This window comes from Capsicum annuum, chromosome 1 (assembly GCF_002878395.1).
Source record: "Capsicum annuum cultivar UCD-10X-F1 chromosome 1, UCD10Xv1.1, whole genome shotgun sequence".
Taxonomy (NCBI): Eukaryota; Viridiplantae; Streptophyta; class Magnoliopsida; order Solanales; family Solanaceae; genus Capsicum; species Capsicum annuum.
In genome coordinates, this window is record NC_061111.1 from 211,225,457 (window position 1) to 211,249,464 (window position 24,008).

At 34.8% G+C, this 24,008-nt stretch overlaps 3 protein-coding genes across 3 annotated transcripts; 2 read left to right on the forward strand and 1 right to left on the reverse strand.

Annotated features, from left to right (window-relative positions):
- Window positions 1-1,351: 1,351 nt before the first annotated feature.
- Window positions 1,352-1,747, forward strand: LOC107862101 (uncharacterized mitochondrial protein AtMg00240-like). The gene has a single exon (XM_016707556.2). It carries the CDS (start codon window positions 1,352-1,354, stop codon window positions 1,745-1,747), a length of 396 nt encoding a protein of 131 aa, XP_016563042.2.
- Window positions 1,650-16,511, forward strand: LOC107848428 (nucleoid-associated protein At4g30620, chloroplastic). The gene is made up of 8 exons (XM_016693200.2): window positions 1,650-1,661; window positions 2,726-2,925; window positions 11,874-12,013; window positions 14,500-14,600; window positions 14,709-14,748; window positions 14,912-14,983; window positions 16,010-16,066; window positions 16,151-16,511. Exons 2-8 carry the CDS (start codon window positions 2,829-2,831, stop codon window positions 16,220-16,222), a joined length of 579 nt encoding a protein of 192 aa, XP_016548686.1. The 5' UTR covers window positions 1,650-1,661; window positions 2,726-2,828; the 3' UTR covers window positions 16,223-16,511.
- Window positions 16,512-17,648: 1,137 nt separating this feature from the next.
- Window positions 17,649-18,696, reverse strand: LOC107857302 (early nodulin-like protein 3). The gene is made up of 2 exons (XM_016702218.2): window positions 18,372-18,696; window positions 17,649-18,114 (listed from the first exon to the last, which is right to left on the reverse strand). The coding sequence occupies exons 1-2, from the start codon at window positions 18,565-18,567 to the stop codon at window positions 17,768-17,770; spliced, it is 543 nt and encodes a 180-aa protein (XP_016557704.1). The 5' UTR covers window positions 18,568-18,696; the 3' UTR covers window positions 17,649-17,767.
- Window positions 18,697-24,008: the final 5,312 nt, after the last annotated feature.

The following is a 24,008-nucleotide window of genomic DNA, read 5'->3' on the forward strand; positions in this document are numbered from 1 at the left end:
AAAGTTAATTTTTATTTATTTTTAACAAAAGAGATATTGTCCGTCGCTTTTTGTAAAAATACAGAAAAATAAAAATAATTAAAAATTACGACGGATAGTGTCTCTTTTCTAGAATTAATATTTTAAAAATAAAAAATTATAGGGACGTTGTCCGTCGATTTTAATAAAAATAAAAATTTAACTTAAAAATAGACGGACAACAACGCTTTTTAAAAATTAATTATTATTATTTTTAAATAAATAACGACGCTATCTGTCATACTTATTAAAAAAATATATAAATTATTTGTTAATTAATAGGCCCAATAATCCGCAAAAACAAAAAACGGCTGATTAAGATGTTGGCCGTTGATTTAAATAAAAATAAATAAAAATTAAAATTAAACTAAAAAAGTAACGGACAGTGTCGCTTTTCTCGTTACTTTTTAAAAACGACACAGTTCGTCGCTTCTTTATGTGTCGCTTTTTGGCCCTTTTTTAGTAGTGGTTTTGAAGAAAAATAGCGAGGAATATTTTGGGGGCAAAAAATATTACATGTTTTTTTTTTTAAGTAAAAAGGTGCCAAGTTAAAGCGCTATTTTTTTTATGGATAAAGGGGTTTTTTAACTCCCGCAAATATATTCGATAGATATCGGGGGTTAAAAACTCCTACAAATTTGTAAATTTTAGCGGCAAGTTTTTAACTTCCGCAATTCATATAATTTTACGAGGATTAAAATAACCTCTGCAAAAATCTCCGCAATTAAACTCATTTTTTGTAGTGACACCCACGTCATATCTGCAACATCCCGAAAATCCAAGCTAACGCGAGGCATATTTTGAGGGCAAAAAATATTACATATTTTTTTTAAGTAAAAAAGTGCCAAGTTAAACGCTATTTTTTTCGATGGATAAAGGGATTTTTTAACCCCCACAAATATATTCGATAGATATCGGGGGTTAAAAACTCCTGCAAATTTATAAATTTTAGCGGTAATTTTTAACTCCCGCAATTCATATAATTTTACGGGAATTAAAATAACCCCCGCAATTAAACTCGTTTTTTGTGGTGACACCCACGTTATATCTGTAACATCCCAAAAATCCAAGCTAACATCAAACCTTCTAGGAAAAAGTCACGATTCAAACTGCAGGCTTCTCAAAGTTCTTCAGATTATTCCTTGTTTCTTCATACTTCTCTGGTAGGTATCACGGTACTTCTCATTTATGTTGATGATCTCACTATCACCGAAAATGATCAAGAGAATATTACTAAGTTAAAAAAATTCTTGCATACCTTATTTAAGATGAAGGACTTGAACGATTGACATACTTTCTTGGGCTTGAGGTTCTATACTTGCCTACTGGGATAATGCTTACACAACAAAAGTATGCTAGTGATCTTGTTGCTATGGTTAGTCTTATTGATGACAAGATTGTATATTCCCCAATAGAGATTAATATGAAATATAAGGAGGCTGATGGCGAACCATTCAGTGATCCTACATTGTATCGGTGGTTGGTTGGATCATTAGTTTATCTCACTATGACAAGGCCGGACATCTTATATGCGGTGCAAGTTCTAAGTCAGTTTGTATCTAATCCTTACCATATACATCACACTGCATTACTTTGTGTCATTCGGTATGTCCGTGGTTCTATGAATCAAGGTGTTCTCTTCCGTTCAGATTCTCCTATAAATCTTAAGGGATATATTGATGCAGACTGGACGGGTTGTCCCGATTCTCGTCGTTCCGTTAATGATTGATGCATGTTTCTAGGCACATCCTTGATATCTTGAAAATGTAAGAAACAATCCCGTACGTCTAAATCATTTACAGAAGCCAAGTATCGGGCTATGTCGGCAGCAAGTTTAGAAATTATTTGACTACGACGTCTATTATCTGAGCTTGGTGTTGCTATTATATCTCTTATAGTGTTACATGCTGATAACACTAGTGTGATTAAAATAGCCACAAATCCTGTGTAACATGAAAGCACAAAGCATGTAGAGGTGGACTGTCATTACATTCGGGAACTAGTTGTTGACCGTCTTATCACTCTACAACACATTTCTTCTCATGATCAACTTGTCGATTTGTTTACAAAGGCTATGACATGCGCACAACATAGCTATCTTAGCTTCAAATTGCTACTATGTGATCACCGGTATCAATTTGAAGGGGATGTTAAGCAATAGTATAATTGTATAGACAGAATATTCTCTTTCCTAGAATAGAATTTGATTACTGATTGTGTAGTAATAACAATATATATTCTTTCCTAGAATAGATATCTAACCTACAGTTGTATAGCTATAAGTATTTCATTATGTATTATGGAACTAGATAAGTTACTATTCAGAAAATCTTGGTTTCTCTTGTTTCTTTGTCAAATATTACACGTGCCATGTACGTGCATTAAAACTAATAATTTTAAAAGTTGTACTGTATATATTATTTTTTAATTTAATTCCGCTTTTTGTTCGGTTTTTTTACTAAAATTAAAATCAAAATCAAATGCAATATTATTATCAATTCTTAAAATTTTATGATCAAACAAAAAACCCCACCCCACTCCAAACCCTAACCCAACCCCCCTTAAAAATCAATTCATCTAACAGAGTACAGTACTACGACACTGTAATTTTGGGGTTCATATTTTGTGTTGTACCATATGCAATAACACTTGTACATTTTCCTCTTTCATATTAGCCAGCATAAAGAAAAAAAATTAGACAAAAAAGTATCTGACCTACTCTTAAAAAAACCAAGCAAAAAAAAAGAAATCTTCTCATCGCTGAAAAGAAATATTCCTCAAAAAAACTTAATCTTTTTGGTGCTTGTATAATGGCGATTTCTGCAAGTGCTACTTTAACAGCTCAATTCCCAAATTGTTACAGACCAAATGACCATAAATGCCCTTCCTCTTCTTCATTATCTTTCTGTAAGTTTATTCAATTTCAAGATTGGTTGAATTAGTAAATTAGAAAGTTTTATGTGGGTTATATTGTAACTATTTCTTGTTGAAATTTGATGGGTTTTAGTGCTTTTACAATAGTGCATCTTGGGAATTTTGGTTCTTGATGGATCCTTTTGGGAAAAATTACCAAGAAATAGTTTTTGGATTTACCTGAAATTCACATTTAATCGGTATATCTAAAAGTTCCCAATTTTTTAGCTATTTTTTTTTAACTATAGTGTTTGGGACAACTTTTGTACACCTCCTACCAACAACAGTACCAGGTAGCTCTTACAGATAGTAGTTCAATTTTTTGTAACCATGGTGTCCAGGACAACTTTTGTACACTACTTATTTCTTGGGATACGTGTCGCCTCCTACCAACAACAGTACTAGGTAAGTCTTACAGATAGTAGTCAATTTTTGGCTACTTCACTACTTGATGTTGTTTTTGATAGCTAAGAAATCCATCCCCTGTGGGACAGTGGAGCATGCTTTAAACTCGGTGGATAATGTGGCCTGCCCCTACCATTAACAAGGCTCTCAATCCAAACATTATGTGTTGTGCATTTAACACTAGACAAAAGACCTGGGGATACTTCACCATTTGATTTTACCATGTTCAATGGAAGTGTTTTTAGTTTTATGTAATGTTACTTGCTCTGATGCAAAAAAGGAGAACATTTTATGTAATGTTCAGTGGAAGTGTTTTAAATTTTATGTAATGTTACTTGCTCTGGTGCAAAAAAAGGAGAGCTTTTTTCTATTTCCTTGGTGTCCGGGCCAGCTTGTGGGCACCTGGACTATTCCACGAGATAAAAAGAAGAGTGTATTTGTAGCATGTTCTTTTTGCTGGTTTCCTAGTTGGTAATTTGGTTACCCTTCTTTTTGGGGGTGTTTTTGCACTGGGTATATCATATATCAATGACAAAATTATATTAGATAGGGTGTATAAGGATGTTTCAGACCATACAATGCCATTCTAGAGGTTTCTATTGTATGCTTTTCTTGTTTCCTGAACTCCAAAAGGAAGACATCTACTTTGTGGTTTGGGTGTTCTGGTGCGGGTTACTGTAGGATTCCAAGGTTTGAGGTTCCAAAGAAAGAACAAAGTAAAGGTTCACTCGGTGAGTTTTCGTGATAGCTTCAAGGAGATAGTGAAGGGCGCACGAAAACTTATATTCCGAGTTACAGTAATATTTGGTGTCCCACCTCTCTTCAGTTTCAGTGGATGAGTAAACAAATCAAGCAAGACAACCCTGTTTCGTTAGATTGATATCCTAATGTTTGCGTATCCTTGTTGTATTCTGGCATCTGCTATAGAACATTCAATACAATGTATCTGTTTATTACAGTAAGAAAATTTTGTCTTTTTTTTTTTTTTTAAACAAGCAAGCTTTAACATTGTAAGGATATTTCCTGCTAGTGGTTACTTATCATAGAATTTGCATTTTTTGTTCTTTTTATGGGCCATGATTTTAACTTCTTATAATGTGTGAGGAGATCATCAGATGCTATACCTCACCCTTACTTGATGTCGCATATGGACAATAAGAAGTTGTGGCAATATATTAGGATCAGAATTGGGTGATTAAATAATTCTGATAAGCATCAATATAGTGCGCAGTCTGATCCCCCTCAAAATTTGAATTTATTTGAAAGTATTTCAGCAAGTAAAATGCTTGGTCATACAACAACAACAACTTGCCTGGTTGGAGGGGTCTGGGGAGGCCGGGAGGTAGAGTGTACTCAAACCTTACCCCTATTCGTGGAGATAGAAAGAATGTTTTCGATAGACTCCTACCTCAAGTAACGCATTGTAAGTCAGTTTGAAAGAGGATTAAAATTCTTGGTCTTACGTTTAAAAAAATGCTTTGCATTTATTGTTTCCATGGTTTAATAGCTACTTGGGAGAGTGTTTATTAAGGACATGTATGATGGAGCGAAGATTCGGGTGAGGACGGTGGGAGGAGATTAAGAGTAGTTTCCCGTCTTGACAGGGTTGCACCAGGGATCAACTCTTAGCCCTTTTTTGTTCGCCTTGGTGATGGATGTGTTGACGTGGCGTATTTAAGGAGGGTGCCTTTGTGTATATTATTTGTGGATGATGTAGTTTTGATTGATAAGACGCGGCGGGGTGTTAATGATAAATTGGAGGTTTGGAGACAAACTGTTATGGATGCGTTTGTGGGCAAGACATATGTCCGCAGGAAGGACAGTTAAATTAAGAGATTAATTTTATTATTAGTAGCTTTATTTATTATTCTAAAATAGGATTTATGCTAGCTGCCTTTATTAGTTTACAATAGGGTTTTGTGTTTCCAAGTTTCATGAGGATTAGGCTTCTTATTTGCTGTAATAAAGACTCCTATTTAAGGGGAGAGTTAGAGAATAAAAATTACGCAGAATTTCAACCAGAATCAAGAGATCGGAGTTTTCTCCCACTGAACTCTAAGGTTTCAGTCTCCCTTTTAATGAGCTGATTTTATATATCAAATATCGTTACACAAAATAGGTCATTCTAGGAATTCTAACAAAAAGCAAAGGGAAATCAAAGGCAATTGATTCAAATTTTCCTGTTAATCTTGGTGTGACTCGATCCTTTGCAAGAAATCGTAACAATTTGGTACCAGAGCGTTTCACAATGGACGATGAGATCAATTGCAGATTCCAAGTAGAACGTGAGATTACAGAAACCCTAATAGACTCGAAAATTGCAGCTATGGAACAACGTCTGAGTGAGAATTATTCAAGTCATCCAAGAACAATTTTCGAGCATGGGAATCGAATCCACAAAACCGGAAACTCATGGACCTGAGTCGAGCAGCGCCCCGACGGCGTGGAAATCAACAAATTATGCTACTAAAGGCAATACTCCACCTATTCCAATCATGGACGACCAAAACCATCAAACAAGTGGTAATTCCCATTCAACAATTCCAAGGTATGTAAGGATGGACTTTCCTACTTATGATGGTACTGATGACCCATTAATTTGGGCACATTGTTGCGAACAATTTTTTGAAAATCAACATACAATCGATGTAGAAAAGGTTGGAGTGGCTAGGTTTCACATGTTGGGAGAAGCACAGTTATGGTATTATCAGCTTAAACGAGCTAAGGTCCTAATGACTTGGGAAGAATTTCAAAAACATTGCTTCCAGCAATTTGAACCTCCTGAAAGTAGCAACCCGGTGGGCGAATTGGTCACGCTTCGGCAAACTAGTACAGTTGAAGCTTATCAATGTCAGTTTCAAGAAAAGTTGGCTAGGGCTAATCATCTTATTCCAGAACACTTGCACATAGGAATATTTATGGCAGGGTTGGATGATTCAATCAGAATGGACGTGCAACTTCTCAAACCACCTGAGTTATCGGCAGCTATGTGTTTAGCTCGGGCTCTAGAACAGAAACAACAATTGCAGAAAGTCAGTAATATCCGCAAGGTGGCATGGCAGCAGCCCCGAACAAGTCTTGGCAGCACGGTAAATTCAGCAAAGTCTGCTACTAGTTTAGTTGATTTATCTACCTCGACTAATACCTATACAGGCAACCAAACCCTTTTTGTCAAGCGATTAACTCAGACAGAGATGCAGAGAGAAGAGCTAAGGGATTATGCTATAGTTGTGACGAACAATATTCAGCCACTCACCAGTGCAAACAACTTTTCTGGCTGGAACTGGATGATTCAGTTGATAGCACGATACCAGATGTTCTGGAGGACTGCCCAGAAATTTCTTTACATGCTATTACAGGTCAAAGACATGGACAGACTATGCAATTGCCTGCAATCATTAACGGACAACATGTGCTCAGTCTTATTGATTCTGGAAGTATCCATAACTTTATAAGTTCTACTGCTGCCAGTCGATTACTCCTTGATATTTTCTCCTTGCACAACATCAGAATCTCCATTGCTAATGGAGAGAAGGTTCCCCGCTTGGGGGTCTGCCCACAGGCAACAATTTCCATTGGTGACCATTGCTTTATTGTAGACTTTTATGTTATTCCATTAGATGGGTTCGATATTGTTTTGGGAGTTAAGTGGTTACAGACCTTGGGTCCTATACTTTGGAATTTCGCAGAACTTACTATGAGGTTTTCGTTGGAAGGTAAATCAATTTTGCTTCAGGGACAACAACAGTATTGTGATAAGGTTTTGCATATGTTAGGAAAGGCAACTATGGATGAGCAACGACTGGTACCTTTTGACCGAATTCGATGATTTGTTCCAGGAACCTACGAGTTTACCACCATTGCAACAATGTTATCATCGCATCAGTTTGCTGCCCGGGACAACACCTGTAGTTGTTCATCTTTATCGATACCCTCATCGACAAAAAAATGAGATTGAGAAGCAATGTAACTAGATGTTGCAACAAGGATTTATACGACCAAGCAAGTCCCCTTTTTCTTCACATGTGTTATTGGTATCCAAGCAAGATGGATCGTGGCGCCTTTGCGTTGATTATCGTGAATTGAGTGCTAAAACAATAAAAAAGACAAGTTCCCAATTCCTGTTGTGGACGAGTTACTTGACGAGTTACGCGGGGCCAAGTACTTTATTAAATTGGATTTGAAGTCTGGATACTATCAAGTACGCATGTCTTTTGCAGATGTGGAAAAGAAAGCTTTTCGGACTCATCATGGGCACTTTGAGTTCCTTGTCATGCCGTTTGTGCTCACTGATGCCCCATCCACTTTTCAAGCTTTAATGAATGAGGTCTTTCATGAATACTTACGCCAAATAATGTAGGTTTTCTTTGATGATATCTTAATTTATAGTTGTGGTTGGGAGGAACATTTGGTTCACGTGAGAAAGGTGTTTCTGTTATTGCGTGCACATAGACTATATTTGAAACGATCTAAATGTAGCTTTGGTACAATTCAAGTAGCTTATTTGGGGTATATTATTTCAGCTACAGGTGTGGAGGTAGATAGGAGCAAGGTACATGCAATTTTAGATTAGCCTCAACCTCGGTCAATTACCTCTCTTCGTGGATTCTTGGGATTGGCGGGTTACTACCGCAAATTTATTCGTGACTATGGACAATTGGCAGCACCCTTGACTAGTCTACTCAAGAAAAACTCCTTCCAGTGGAACGACTCGACCCTAGCTGCATTCCAGAAAATTTAGCAAGCATTATCCTCTGCTCCAGTACTAAGGTTGCCTGACTTTAATATGAATTTCATTGTAGAAGGAGGTGGTGTAGGAGCTGTTTTGCAACAGGGTGGTCAACCCATAACATTTTTCAGCCGACTGTTGGCAGCTCGTCACAAAAAATTAGCTACATATGAAAGGGAGGTGATTGGCCTTGCAAAAGCAGTCCAGCATTGGCGGCCATACTTATGGGGGCACCCCTTTCTTATCTTAACGGGTCATTACAACCTAAAATACTTGTTAGAACGACTTACTACACCTCGTCAACAACACTGGTTGAGCAAACTCATGGGTTATGACTTCACAGTGGTCAAAAATGGATGAGATTGGTCCCAGCTTATCTAAACAATCTTGTTTTTTTGAACATGAATAAATAAAGAAGCCATGGCGGGAACGACTTATGATAGAATCCGCCTTGTTTATCTTGACGAAATGGGCGGTATAGCTATTCCAATGCCAAAAATGTTCACGATGTTCAGTAGCTTTCCGATGGCTTCCCTTGCATTACCAGGTATGAGTGGCTGGTTATCTCAATAAAGTTGCTAATGCTTTATCTAGAACTACACCTGAGGACCCTTCTTTGAATGCTATTAGCTACCCTAGTAGCACATTACTAGACACCATTCGTGAGGAGCTTGTGGGATCGGCAGAACTATTGGATTTGTGTGATAAAGTCAAGCTAGGAGAGTTGTGTTCGGACTGGAAAGTTCAGGATGGGTTACTTTTGTTTAAAGATCGTATCTACCTTTTACAAAATTCCCCTTCGCTACCTACTGTACTATCCGCCTATCATGATAGTGCGCATGAAGGGATACACAAAACATTGCATCGAATTCGTGGGGATTTTTACTGGAAAGGTATGAAAACTGACATTGCCACATATGTTGCTGCCTGCCCGGTGTGTCAACGCAATAAATCAGAACATTTAAGTCCTGCAGGATTGTTACAACCTCTCCAGCTACCGACTCAGGGGAGACATCTCAATGGATTTTATAGATGGCTTACCCAAGTCTTGGGGAAAGTCGGTCTTGTTTGTCGTTGTGGATCGGTTCTCAAAATATGCTCATTTCATACCATTAGCTCATCCATACACGGCTGCACGGGTGGCTCAGGTATTCTTTGAGCAAATTGTTCGCTTACATGGGATACCAGAAACTATCATTTGTGATAGAGATGTGGTTTTTACTAGCACTTTTTGGAAGGAATTTTTTCGCTTGAATGGTGCTAAATTACAATTCTCCTTTGCTTACCATCCACAAATAGATGGCCAGACGGAGGTCGTTAACCATACAATGGAGATGTATCTTCGTTGCTTTGTTGGTGATTATCCTCGAAAGTGGGTTGATTGGGTTCCATGGGCAGAATTTTGTTACAACACATCTTTTTATTCGGCATTGTAGACCACACCCTTAAGGGTTGTTTATGGTCGTGACCCACCCCGTTTGTTTACTTATATACCAGGGACAAGTCGGGTAGAAGCTGTTGAGAGTGCATTGTTGGATCGTGATAACGTTTTGGGTGATATCCGAAATCGGTTACAGGCAGCCCAACAACAAATGAAGGAATATTATGATAAGGGTCATCGTGATGTAGAATTTGCTCTGGGAACACTTGTTTGGCTTCGTTTACATCCCTACAGACAACGGTTCCCTAGATTGAGTATTTACAATAAGTTGTCTCCCAAATTTTATGGTCCATTTCCAATCTTAAGTCGAATTGGACAGGTTGCATATGCACTGGATTTGCCAAGTGACAGTCGAATTCATAATGTTTTTCATGTTTCCCTTTTAAAGGCATGCATTCAAAGGTGAACACTGACCACCTATGACAGAGCTACCACCGTTGGAGGATGGTCGAGTAGTTCCTCTACCTACTGCAGTCATTAGAGCTCGTGTCAATCGTGGTACAAAGGAGATTCTTATACAATGGTCAGGTATGCCAGAGAGGAAGAAGCTACGTGGAGGATGTAGACTCTTTTCGGCAAGTTTATCCATCGTTCGAGCTTGAGGACAAGCTCTTTCAGCATGAGGGGGGTAATGTTATGGATGCATATGTGGGCAAGACATGTGTCCGCAGGAAGGACAGTTAAATTAAGAGATTAATTTTATTATTAGTAGCTTTATGTAATATTCTAAAATAGGATTCATGCTAGTTGTCGTTATTAGTTTACAATAGGGTTTTGTGTTTCCAAGTTTCATAAGGATTAGGCTTCTTATTTGCTGTAATAAAGACTCCTATTTAAGGGGAGAATTAGAGAATAAAACTTACGCAGAATTTCAACCAGAATCAAGAGATCGGAGTTCTCTCCCACTGAACTCTAAGATTTCAGTCTCCCTTTTAACGAGTTGAATTTATCTATCAAATATCATTATACAAAATAGGTCATTCTAGGAATTCTAACAAAAGCAAAGGGAAATCCAGGGCAATTGATTCAGATTTTCCTGTTAATCGTCCTGTGACTCGATCCTTTGCAAGAAATCATAACACAAACCCTGGAGTCTAAAGGGTTTAGGTTGAGTAGGACCAAGCCGGTGTACTTGAGAATGCTAGTTTAATGACTTGAAGCAGGAGGACGAGGTGGTAGTGAAGATGGATTCTAGGTTGTTTGTAAGAAGGATAGGTTTAAGTATCTTGAGTGTATGATTTAGGGGAATAGTGAGATTGATGAGGATTTCTCTCACTGTGTTAAGGCATGATGGATGAAATGGAGGCTTGCCTCAGGAGTTTTGTGTGATAAGAAGGTGCCTCCCAAGCTTAAAGGCAAATTCTATAATGTGGCAGTTCGTCCGGTCATGTTGTATGGAGCGGAGTGTTAGTCAGTCAAGAACTCCCACATCCAAAAGTTGAAGGTGGCGGAAATGAGGATGTTGCGTTGGATGTGTGAACTTACTAGGGGAGATAGGGTTAGGAATGAAGCTATTCGGGAGAAGGTGGGAGTGACTTCGGTGGAGGACTAGATGTGGGAAATGAGGTTGAGATGGTTTGAGCATGTGATTAGGAGAGACACTGATGCCTCAGTTCGTAGGTGTGAGAGATTGGCTTTGGATGGTTTCATGCAGGGTAGAGGTAGGTCGAAGAAATACTGGAGAGAGGTGATTAGATGGGACATGGAGCAGTTACAGCTTATTGAGGACATGACCTTAGATAGGAAGGTTATGGAGGACACGGATTAGGGTAGAGGACTAGTGCATGTGGGTGAGTCGTAGCTAGTAGTTAGGAGTGCTTTGGTGTAGCCAGGGTAGTAGTCTTATGGCTTGGTACATAAGCTAGAGTTTCTAGTTAGGATAGTTTGGGTAAGGTGTGTGTCTTTGGTTTGTGAGTGTATAGCATTACTTTGTGGGTGTCTTATTTTTGTTATTTCATCTTGTTTCTTGCTTCATTACGACTTTGTTTACTGCCTTTTTGGTACTGAGCCGGGGGTTTCTTGAAAACAATCTCTCTATTTTTTTGGAGGTAGTGGTATGGACTGCGTACATTCAACCCTCCCCAGACCCCACTAGGTGAGAATACACTGGGTTTGTTGTTGTTGTTGTTCACTTTTCTTTTCTTTTCTTTTTTTGACTTGCACCGGGTGTCCGAAACTCTTCTAGCCCCGACTAATCCTGGGGGTGCACAGGCCCTCGGCAAGGAGTTTCCGCACAGGCCCTTGTTCACTTTTCTTTTTAGCTAATCCATTTAGTTACGATATGCCCTATGATGTTTATTGCTATTTTATAGTTTTTGACTAATTTGAAGAATGATTCTAATGTGCCATAACTATATTGTATTTTAGGTAAATCAAACTCAAGTACCCTTCTTATTGGTCCTTCAAGTATATCATCACGAGATGGCCAGAAAGCTAGGAGATCCTTCCATGTTCATGGCTTATTTGGTGCCAAAAAGGATAGTAACAACGATGACAATTCTTCGAAGGTTTCCGAATATTCTCTTCTTTAATTGATACAAAAACATGGAAAATTCTTGCAGGAGTCTTCTTGATTCTTATTTAAGTTTATGAATTAAATCATATTCGGACAACCCACCCTACATGAGAACTTCAAGCTATCCTTATTAGGATTTTCCTTTAGTGTCCCCTTTGGGTTAGTCCTCTTGGACATGTGGTCTTACATCATGGTTATAAATTTCGTTTGCCTCTTTGTTAATAGTAAGTACTTCGCTTGATTATATTTTGGTAAGCCCCTTTTGCTTTCATATCAAATAATTTGCTTAATCCCTATAAATGAAAATTTAAATTTTAGTTGATATTATGTGCTTTTCATGTATCTTTAGTTCCAAAAGTCAAATTTAAATGTTTCCTCTTTTGAGTACATTTGAACATTACGGTTTAAAAGTGTCTTTAGATCCAATACGTAATAGTACCATCCAGAGCAAAGTAATTACCATTGTCTTTAGCTTAAACACTTTCAGTTCTTAGAGGAAATATAAATTTGCTGACCTATACAAAAATAAAAATATAAATTTGCAGCATAAAAGTAAATGGGGTTTGAAAGGAATTAAAAGATGTGCCTGGGGTTATAATAGCTAAGAATGTGGATTACATATATCTGTTTAGCTAATTGATTTTCCTTCGTTCAAATGTGACATGTTTCTCCTTATTTATTGATCTTTTATCTGCTGCATCATTTTGATTTGGAGCTGCATCATATGCATATATGATAAACAAATTGTCAATCGAAGTATGAAATGAGATACGGAACTTCCAAATTTTACAATAAGGAGTTAAGAAGCTTTCAATATTGAGGTATCTTTACACCATCAGGTTTTAGGGCAAACAATGAAGTTTCCGCCATGAATATTGAGCAGGCGTTTGGACATGCGATTTAATGTTGATTTCATATCAATGAAATCCCAAATTCTCCAAAAAGCTTGATTTGGGATTTCATATAATGATTTGAGATTTTTCAAGTACAAAAATTGATCCACAAGTTTATATTTTGTAAAATAAAAAACACCATTTATATCTACCAACCATTTATTGCATATGTAATATAAAATTTATAGTTTATATTATTACTCTTTAAACCTTTTATATCTCATATAGTAATCACCAATATAAAATTTATTATTACTTCACACCAACTCCTATTTTACCATTTAATATTAACTAAATTTCTTATTTTTGACCAAATTCATTCACCAACCAAATTTATTAGGAAGCAACCAAACTCATGTTCAATTTTACTTTTTTTTTTGAACTAAAGTTTGATCAATAAATATTCTATTTTAGAATAGCTTTGTGATAATGTATTATACTTTTGTTATAAATTTTTATTGTTTGATAATATTGAATAAAGAATTGAGGCAATTTGATAGTTGTTACAACTTACGAGGTTTTTATGTTTACGAGAAAATATACAAAATAAGAAGTCTAAACTGCATGTCCAAACAAAACTTCAACTTCATCTCATGATTTCAAATCATAATTTCATATCATGATTTTATCTCACATGGTCAAACGGGCCTTAAGGATGGGAGTTTGTGCCCTAAGTGATATTATTTAATTTCTGACATCCATAATAGCATAAGCATAAAGTAACGCAAATGCCTCGCTTCCATTGCCGACCTATAAAAGAAAAGGAAGAATCAGTTGCAACAAGTGCGGTAAAGAGTCCTAATTTTAAATAATCGCATAAGACGATCAGAAATATGAAAAGAACAATAAGTTATGAAGTGTATAGACCATGTAAGCAGTCCAGCTTAAAAGCACAAGATCTGTCTTATCAATTCTAAAAGTAGATACTCGTAAAGGAGGGGGTGGGGCCCGATTAAAAAAGGCTGAAGAAGGCCAGAGGGAGTGTATGTTGAGGATAGTACAATGGGCCAGAGGGAGTGTAGGTTGAGGATAGTACAATGGGCCAGAGGGAGTGTAGGTTGAGGATAACACGGATTTTCTTTCGAGTTAAGCCGTGCAGCTCATTTCTAGTTAATCTCCTTCAAGTATCAGTTCAAAATCAGACTCTGATGGTACATGAGTGGACCAGTGGATTTGTTGCTAATGTTTCTAACCATCCAGAAATTGGAAAATCCACAAAGTTCTGTTAGAAGAAAATGAAGTAGCAAAGTTGTCACTGAGTATTTAGATTCGGGAGTTCCAGCTCGCTTGACTGATCTTTAGTAGTTGTATGCAGTCTCTCTATTAATCTCTTTATCAAACTTCTGTGGAATGTATGCTAGTAATTTTTATTTTTTTATGTTTTGAGAAAAGTAATGTTATATGCTAGTAGCTAGTTACACTGACCATTTGTAGATTATTTTGCTCTTAGTTTTTATATCTTAGCTTCCTACTCATGTATACTCATTTTCCTAAGAAAAAGAAAGCATAGTCTGGTTGTTGGTGGTCTTGCGTGATATGAAAATCATCATGTTTCTTTGTCATGATCCATCTAACTTCAATACAGGCTGGAATATTAGGAAACATGCAAAATCTATATGAAACTGTAAAGAAGGCACAAATGGTTGTTCAAGTCGAGGCAGTACGTGTGCAGAAAGAACTTGCAGCGTAGGTGCTCCTGATAAAATTTTTCATACACGTTTTATGATTTGCTGTCACTCTTCCATTACTCTGTGTTCTAAATTCTTGTGTTACTTTTTTTGTCTTATTTTACAGTGCAGAGTTTGATGGCTATTGTGAAGGTGAACTTATAAAGGTATTGATTGCTTTTCCTGAATTTTTTTTGTTTCTCTCCTTATCCCTGCATATTTCTCTCATGTGGACACTGCTAAACCTGCAAAGATTCAAAAATATGCTTGAAATGATTTTTCTCTTGATGTCTTGTGCAATGCTAACGTTTGACCTGAGCTGTTCTGTAGGCAACACTTTCTGGTAACCAACAGCCAGTGCGCATTGAGATAACTGACGCTGCCATGGAATTGGGACCTGATGTAAGTTTATGTATTTGTGGCTTTTCAAATTTCACACATACATTGAAACGGAGGGAGTAATATGTAATATTTTATATTGGATCCTCCTAATTTATGATATCTTTTTATCTTCTCTTCGATCTATATACATTACCCCTTTATTACATTTCCAATTTAACACCTTTCTTACCACCCATATTGAACAGTAAATGACTCCTTTACATTTTGAAGTGACTGCTGTTTCTCTAAAGTTCCAAAGATGACTAGTTGATTTTTAATATGCTTATGGGGCTGGGGACGGGGTTTCAAGTGCTTGATTGTGCATCTTTGAAGATTGAATTTGTGTGGTCTAGGCCATAGGTATTACTGTGTTGCTCTCACAAACTAAAAGTTAAATTCAGATAGGCTGTGGCTGGGGCAGCTTGGCATTTAAAAAGTTAGCCGAAGTAGTAGCAAACTTAATATAATATTCTTGTTTCTACGTGTCTAGTTGAGTTTTAGTTTCAGTATGCTTATTAAGATAGCCTTGTGATTTGTGGCAACTTTTTTGGAGAGCACACGTAAAGTAATGATTACAGTTTGTTATAACTCTCTTGTTAAAAAAAAGAAAAAAGGGTAGCCCAGAGCATCCTCTGTCCACAGAGGGTCCGCAGAAGGGCTCCAAGGGGATGTGATGTAGGCAGCCCACTCATGTTATAACTCTTTGAATATCGAGATATCATATCCGTTTGTTGATAGCAGATACTGAGTCTACTTTCCTTTCTTTATTCTTTCTGCAGATATTCTCTTATCTGACCCTTTTCCTTTGTTTTAAAGAAATATTTGTAAATAATATTGATGAACCATAGCTCATGTAAAGATTATTCTATATTTATTTTGGAGAATGTTGTGTCAAGAAACCTACCAGTTTTTATAATCTTATTCTGCTCAAGCGGAAGCTTTTCCCACAAATTAAATGAAAGAAAAGGAAGTAAAAGTTTCAACGTATGAAATTTATCGTCTCGTGTGTTCTTTCTATTGAGCATGTTGTACGTTTGGTGGGTGCAGAAACTCTCACTTCTAGTAGCAGAGGCGTACAAGGACGCGCACCAGAAAAGTGTGCTGGTGAGAAAAAACTACCTCTGTGGTATGCGCAAGAAACTTTCATGCTTCTTGAATTTGATGCAACATATTGTCTTTGGATGCCAGGCAATGAAGGAGAGAATGAACAATCTTGCTCAGAGCTTAGGGATGCCAGCAGGATTAGAAGGAATGAAGTGATTTGAGATAACCAGAAAGAAGCTCCAAGTTACATATGAAGGAATTTGGAACAAAAGGGTCGGAACTCGCAGATAAGAAAGGAGAGAAACAAAGCAATTTTTGTTTATAAGCTTTGCAACAATGGTGTTCTACTAACCATTATCTATTTAAGCTTTCATCTATTAACAACACTTTAATTATTATTTGCTGCCAGCTTAGGTTTTCCCTTTTTGCTATAGTTAAAACATGAGCAAGTAGAACATTCAGCTATATTGTTTACGCATCAATGGAAGGTTTGGTATGCGGAGAACTTTCTCATTGTCATGTGTCAACCAATAATTTTGGTATCTTTGGCATGGAGAACGTTTGCACTTTACATGAATTTTATAAGATTAGAGCATAACATTATGCAATGCAATATTTGTTTTCTTAAAATAATATATATATATATATATATATATATTTGTGTGTGTGGGTGTGGGGGTTTCATTCAACGCTCCTCTGGGGAGAAAAAGGATAAAAAATATCTATAAACTATCTGAAATGAATTAATAATGCTCTTAGTCTGTTTTTTTGGGTTAAAAATACTCCTATGTTAAATATTTGACTCAAATACCCCTTATTCAAATTTTATTTCATGCTTGCCAAAATTATTAATTCCAGTATTCAATTAATAATCAATCCAATCTATAATGAAAAGAAAATCATGACAACTGAGAGCTGCTAAATATTTGATTACCACGATTTAAATTTTGCAGTTAAGGCCTTAAAGGAGATCTGCATCTCCATTTTCGGTGCCAAATTGAAAAAAGAGAATGACATTGCTTGATTATTGCAAGTTATTATACTTGTTTGCACTCTGCTATGAACAAATGTTGTGAGATCATCCCATGAATGTCACAAGGTGGCGGCACAACCATCTTGACCAAACAATAAAAAGAGATGACTGGACTGAACACAAGAAAGATTCAGTCCTCTGCCACCACAAACGAAGCTCGTAGTCATCACCAAAGCAGCAACCACAGTGAGTTAGGGAACAAGATTTTCTACTAAGAGAGAGAAAGATTAAGGGAAAAAGATCCAAATCTTTGTTGTTATTTGACTTTGGATTGGGTCAGGTCGGATTATAAATTGGATTGTGAAACTTGGTTACATGTGGATGGTGATGTGGCATGATCTCGCGACATTTTTTATCTAGGTGGCATGTTTGGTGAAATTCTGTTAGATGAAGAAAACTTTTCCTTCGCCCTTCCTTTCCTACAGATTACAATCCTTCTCGAGACTAGGTGTTGGTCCATATTGCATAATAAAAAGAAATTTCGTATTTCAAATATGAACTGAGGAGCAGCTTTTAGGAAGCAGCAAGAGGATTTGGGGCATCTCATCAAAACACACTTAAATAATTAATGTAATAAATGGACATAAAATAAATTTTTAGCTAACCATAGAAAAGAGCAATATAATAAGGCTTTTTAATTAGATGGAATGGAGTGAGTGATAAAGAACAAATTGAATCAAAGAATGCCCTGCCATATTTCTATCTCAACCTATCTATCTTATCTCACTTCACAGCCAAAACCCAATTAATACCCCAAAAGCCACAACCAAACTAGCCTTCAATGTAGCAGCATTACTAGTAGGAGCCACAGCAGGACCATCAATTTCTGCAGGAGAAGGTGCCGGTGCACCCATAAATCTCATGTTTTTGTCAGATAAAGTCACCACAATCAATTTCTGGCCTTGTTCACAATGCCCTTTTGCTCCACTTATGAAATAGTATGCCCCTGAATGCTTCAACACTATCTTTGTGTTGCCATCATTGTGCACTTTTATTGGACTTGTTGTGTTGCATGTAACATAGTCCCTCTTGCTCACCTCCAAAACTGAGTCTGTTTTTCCATCATACTTCCACACTGCCAAAAATATGTAGAAAAAAAAGAAATAGTCATTGACATATAATCTTCATTACAACAACAAAATAAGTGTAATCTCACAAGTAGGGTTTGGAGAAGGTAAAGAAATACGCGCGGACCTTACCCCTACCTCGAGAAGCAGTACTAACAAATATGAAGATTGAACTTCATTAGATGTACCAAAAAAGAAAGAGCTTTTCAGCTCAATTGGAGCTACATGAAATGAAAAACTATAAAGTTGAGATTCTTGAACATACCAAGTGAATCTCCAACGAGGAATCGACGTTTTTCAGCCCAGTGATTGAGGGAATCAGATTCAGAAGAAGGAATTTTCCAAGAATCATTTTTCCCACCAACCAAATGCTCTCTTGCTTCTGTAAAACTCAACATAATAAGGAAAAACAGAACCACAATTATGGAAAGAGAGAACACATTTCTTGAATAAACAGCCATTCTATACGAAACAATAAGCTCAAAAAAATCAAGTCTTTCTTTGATATGAAATAAGCTTTTTTACTTCAATAGCTTTTCTAGTTTTTCTATAGAAGTGAAAGAAAGGAAGATTTCCCAGATACATGTGTGTGTATGTTGCCATTATTATGTATTTATAGTGGGAAGGAAGTAAAAGTAGCCGTTAGAATAAAGAGCTGGTATCCTAGGAATGTGTAATTACTGTTGTAACGTTAATAAAAACGTTTAAAAGGCTTTACGATCGACATAAAGTCCAGAAAATTCTGGAAATTAGGTAGAGTATTCCTTGTTTCATTTTTATTTTCTTACTTTCATTTTAGTGTGTCCAAAAAAAAAAAAAAATACTAGTTTCGTCCCAATTTATACAAGTAATTTGACTTTGACAAAAACTTAAGCAAGAAATAAACACTTTTAAAACTTGTGGTCTAAAATAAACTGATTATAAATAATTTCGAACAGAATAAGTAATTTAAAATTAAATCGTTACAAGAAATATTTAATTTATTTTTAACAGATTAAAAAAGAAAATTAGTCATATAAATTGATATAGATGGAGTATAAGTTTTGAAAGTTTTTTTTTTTTTTTAATCTAAAAGGCTCGATATAGGATGGACGTTCAGATTCTTCAATTTTTTAATCTAGTATGCACTGATTTTTCGATTCAATTGAGTGAAATAAAATGAGCACCAAATCAATTCCAACAAGTTATGCTTCGATTAGCTGTTTTGAAATTATTTTTTAGTGATTGTTTGATTTGTGATATTAAAAATGGTGCAAATGGATCATTTTTAAGAATAGATAGTTTGTTTACAAAAGTACCCTTCACTAATTCTATAAAATGTTGATAATCCTATTTTCTAAAAAAAGATTCATCAACAAAAAATATGAAAAAGAATTACTCTCATTTTACATTATTTGGTATCATTAATATTTGAAAAGTTGAATTGTATTTTTTATTAAAAACTAAATTTTCAAACATGTTTAACTATATATTAAAAAAATAATTTTTTATTTAATAATCAAGCATATACTAAGTTAGAAGGGGAATGTCAAGATACCTTAATTACTTGTCCATGATAAATTTGTTAGGAAAAATAAAAATTGAAGAAAGATTAATTATGAAATACAAAGACAATAAATCCTTGGATCAATTTTGAATTAGATTGTATAAATAGTTTTTATGGTGTCACTATCATTTCTTCATGACTCGTTACTTTTTTTGTAGCATTTAATAAGCCATATGTATATGTATATGTATATGTATATGTATATACTAGTTTAGTGTATGTGCGTTGTACGTGTACTAAATGTTCAAAAAGAAAATTCCATGTATTTGTTTGTTCAATGTTTAAATATAGCAAAAGTAATATCCAAGATTTATAATTCTGTTAATAGTTCAAGTCACATTTCTAAGAAATTATAAAAGAATAGGAAGAGAGCGTCATCATGACGTATTCTGCAACAATGGAAGGAACTTCCTCCATCATAGAAGAAGCCAAAACTTTATTTTACGGATTGAGCTAGTGCTATTAACATGGAATAAGGATTATTGAAATAGAAACAAACTCAATTGTCCTCCTACTTTGTATCAAGGAAGTTTTCAAAATTTCATGACAACTTACTTCCATGATCAAGTACATGCAAAATCCTCTGAAATGTAAATTGGATCATTCTTAACTATTACATGAAGGCAAATTAAATTGCAGATAAGCTTGTTACACCAAGCCATATTGTGGACATTGAATGAGTTTACACCTCTATTGACAACCTTTCGAGGCAAGTTAGAGGACCTTTGCAAATGAATAAAAGAAAGATTCCTAAATTTTATTAAGAGCTTAGATTTGCAATTATCAAAAATAGTCTCTTTACCTTCACAAATTAAGGCTAAGGCTACGTATATATCACTCTTCCTAGATCTTACTAGTGAAACTAAACTAAATATATTATTGTACATAGTATAATCTATTTGTTGTGATCACCTCAAATATACATTATTTTATAGATAAAACCATAAAGAAATAGAAGATTGTTTTTTCAATTACTCTTTTAACATTTTCTACGTCTCTTTTAATTATTTTTGTTTTTTCTTTTAATTTTTTTCTTTCATTGTAATACTATATTTAAGTTGATCGTATTTTTTGATCTAATTAGGAGTATCAAATTAATTGTATTGTCTAATTAGGACATTTAACAAATCCTAACTTCACTCTAAAATCTAAATTCTAAACACAAAACGTTTGTGATTATTAGTGTGAAAAAGAATTTCAAGTACTTTTAATCTATATTAGTCTTGTGGATTTCTCTACCTAGACCAGTCAATAATTAATCAACTATATCACCTCCAATATTAATTTTTGAAAAAAATAATAATTGATATTTTCTTCTTTTCTTTACCATATATATGTTTTTAGTATTCTTTTTTTACATATTCAATATTAGTTGTCGATATAATTTCTTCTTACTTACCATATATTATAGGACTCGTAATTTTTTAAAAAAATTATAGTAAGAATTTTTAATTTAGTTAATGACATTTTGGATTAACTATAATTCAATTTTTTGGTTCAAATTTAAGTAAGAAAAGATTAATTAATTGAAGTAAATGATTGAGTTCCTCCATCCTTAATTGAGAATAAATGGAAAGACAACATAAATATATGGTTGTATATGATGATTAATACATAGAATCGTAAGTGAATTAAAGCAAGTGGCCATGATGGAGAAATTACAGATGAATAGTGAAGGTAGCAATGTGACATTTAAAAGTCTGCTCATTCCCTAGTATCCTGCCAGCATGAATAGTAAAGATAGCAATGTGAGATTCAAAAGTCTACTAATTCCCTAGTATACTACTAGTATTATTGTATTATTGGCAAATACTCTTATGTTGAAAGTAGTCTGCCCTAATAGATTCCTTTAGGGCCTTGAAGACATACCTCTCGAGATAGAACGTTAAAGTTAACGGCTGTAAAATTAAATACCATCTCTTTCCATACCTCACAAGCCACAAGCAGGTAGTTTCGGGCTTCATTTGGAAGCCTTGTTATAATCTCACTATCTTTCCAAAGCAAGATCATGTTAGTATAAAAGAGCAATAAAAAATATGTAGTGTTTCATTCTATACCAATCAGGCGCATAACAATATTCCTCAAGTACTCGAGTTAAAAAGAAATTGAGTTTGTTTTGATAATTATGTAACTCACAACATAACCACTGTTAATTAAAATAGTAACAGTTACCCTGTTGATATATTCTACAAAGGTCAGCTCTTGCCACAAGCCCTTCTATTACCATTGTCCAATCAAGTTGATCAAGTTGTCAAACAACAGTCCGAAACAACAACAAGAGCAACACGAAGGTTACTGCAAACTCATAACTATTCCCAAGCTTGTCAAGATTTCTGATGCTAGCAAAACTTATTTGTGGAAAATCATTAAAGCGTCCTAAATAATAAGACTTTCAATATAGTTGAAATAAGTAAGGAATCAAATCAGTAAAACTCTTTTCCGTAACTGAAACACTCTATAAATAATACTTTCATGTTATGTTGCCTCTACCATAACAAAAATCGCACTCGAAGACTATGTATTCAAGTCAAAATCACATCAATCAGTCATATACGTATCATGAGATTTCAAAATCATACAAGCACAAGTCAATCATGAATCAACACTCAAATTTTATAATCAATAACAACAACAATAACATATTTAGTGTAATTTCACAAGTGGGGTCTGAAAATAATAAGATATATGCAGATTTTTTCCTTAGTTTTGCAGGATAAAAAGATTGTTTTTGATAACCCTTGATCGGACAAAACATGATATAAAGCAAGAGGTCAATAGTATACCTGATCAGTATTCCCATAAATCAAGATGTTACCGCAATTAAAATTACCGTAGATAACAAAAATCAAGAAAAAGTAAGTATGATATCAAACTTTCTCTCAATTTTATAAAGACTCAGAAAAGTTAAATTATAATGTGAAACTTGCTTGCAACTTAGGAAAAACCTTGAAAAATTAATTATGTTTTGAAACTTGTAATTGTAAAATAGACTATCCTTAAACTTTAAAAAATAGTATTTGTTATAAATATACCATATATAGTGAATGTCTACTTTATCATATACAGTGAATACCTACTTTAACATATATTGTGTATGTCTATTTATGAAAAAATTACAAATTCCTAGGTTAGTTTTCCCCTATAAATAAAGTGGTTTTGCTTCATTGTAATTCATCCCTCAAGAGAAATAAAAATTACTCTCTATTCTCTCTCTACTCTTCTTCTTTGTTTTTTATTATTTTATAACATGTTATTAGCTCGAGACTTTGTCAAACAAGGTGAGATTATAAATCTGAAGGATTTCAAGGTTAGTAATTCTTTATGTTATCTTTATTTTGCTACTACTAATATAATTATTATTGGATTTGAGAAAAAATAATTGGTTTGGAACCATTTATATTTTAAATTTATTCCTCGAGAATAATATTATAAAAAAAAATGATAATATGTTGGGTTCAAGTCCCATCGATTCATGCCTAAAACACCTTTATATGGATCAAATATTGAGTTTGAATCTCAATACACCATATTGATGATATTGTGATGGCTACGGCAAAATAATGGGTGTTTGATGAAAAGTTATGAAATTCGATCCATTGATATGCTCCATTCCATGAAGTGAATATGATAGCAATATATGATAAGTCTGAAATATGACAACTTACTTCATTCTTGAGGTGTATATGACAGCAGTGCATAATATGTCTGAAAGAAGACAAGTGATTGAATGCACAATATACGCGTGGAGGGACAATATGATAATGATCATCAAAAGTGATGGTATTTTCACATGCTTATATGATTATAAGATATGCTAGATAAAAAAATTCTCTACATCATATGTATGCTCGATTTGCTTATGAAGTAGCAAAATCTTGAAAGAGGTTATAAGCTATCATAATTTGATAGGCTTAAGGCACAATCATATTCCATTCTTGGGGAATGAGAAACTTATTAATGCAAACGTGCACTTGATTGTGATTGTATCACAACTCACCTCCAAAAGAGGTTGAATAATTTTGAAATCTACTTCTGAAGTAGTAAATCCAAAATTGATTCATGTAAAGTAAATCTAAAATTTACTAAAGAAAACGTACATGTCATGGTAAACTAAGATTTTACTAGAATAAAAGTTCATAAATTGATATGAACGATTGTGACATCTCGAAGATGTGCATGTATTGAAGAACTAGAAAATTCTTCAAGAATTGTTTATGTCGTTTGTTCTCATGATAAGTTGGTTGGACCAACTAATATTGGGATTGAATCCCTTCAAATCTAAAAATTATAAAAGGTGAATAAAGACCCGTTCATCTATCATGTGATATGTTAAAATGATGCATCAATAAGATGATC

Coding starts and splice junctions, on each gene's coding strand:
- LOC107862101 (XM_016707556.2), top strand. CDS start 1,352: ATGCTTACACAACAAAAGTATGCTAGTGATCTTGTTGCTATGGTTAGT.
- LOC107857302 (XM_016702218.2), bottom strand. CDS start 18,567: ATGGCTGTTTATTCAAGAAATGTGTTCTCTCTTTCCATAATTGTGGTT. Junction 18,115..18,371: donor CCTCGTTGGAGATTCACTTG/GTATGTTCAAGA, acceptor TATTTTTGGCAG/TGTGGAAGTATGATGGAAAA.
- LOC107848428 (XM_016693200.2), top strand. CDS start 2,829: ATGGCGATTTCTGCAAGTGCTACTTTAACAGCTCAATTCCCAAATTGT. Junction 12,014..14,499: donor ACGATGACAATTCTTCGAAG/GTTTCCGAATAT, acceptor ACTTCAATACAG/GCTGGAATATTAGGAAACAT. Junction 16,067..16,150: donor CGCACCAGAAAAGTGTGCTG/GTGAGAAAAAAC, acceptor TTTGGATGCCAG/GCAATGAAGGAGAGAATGAA.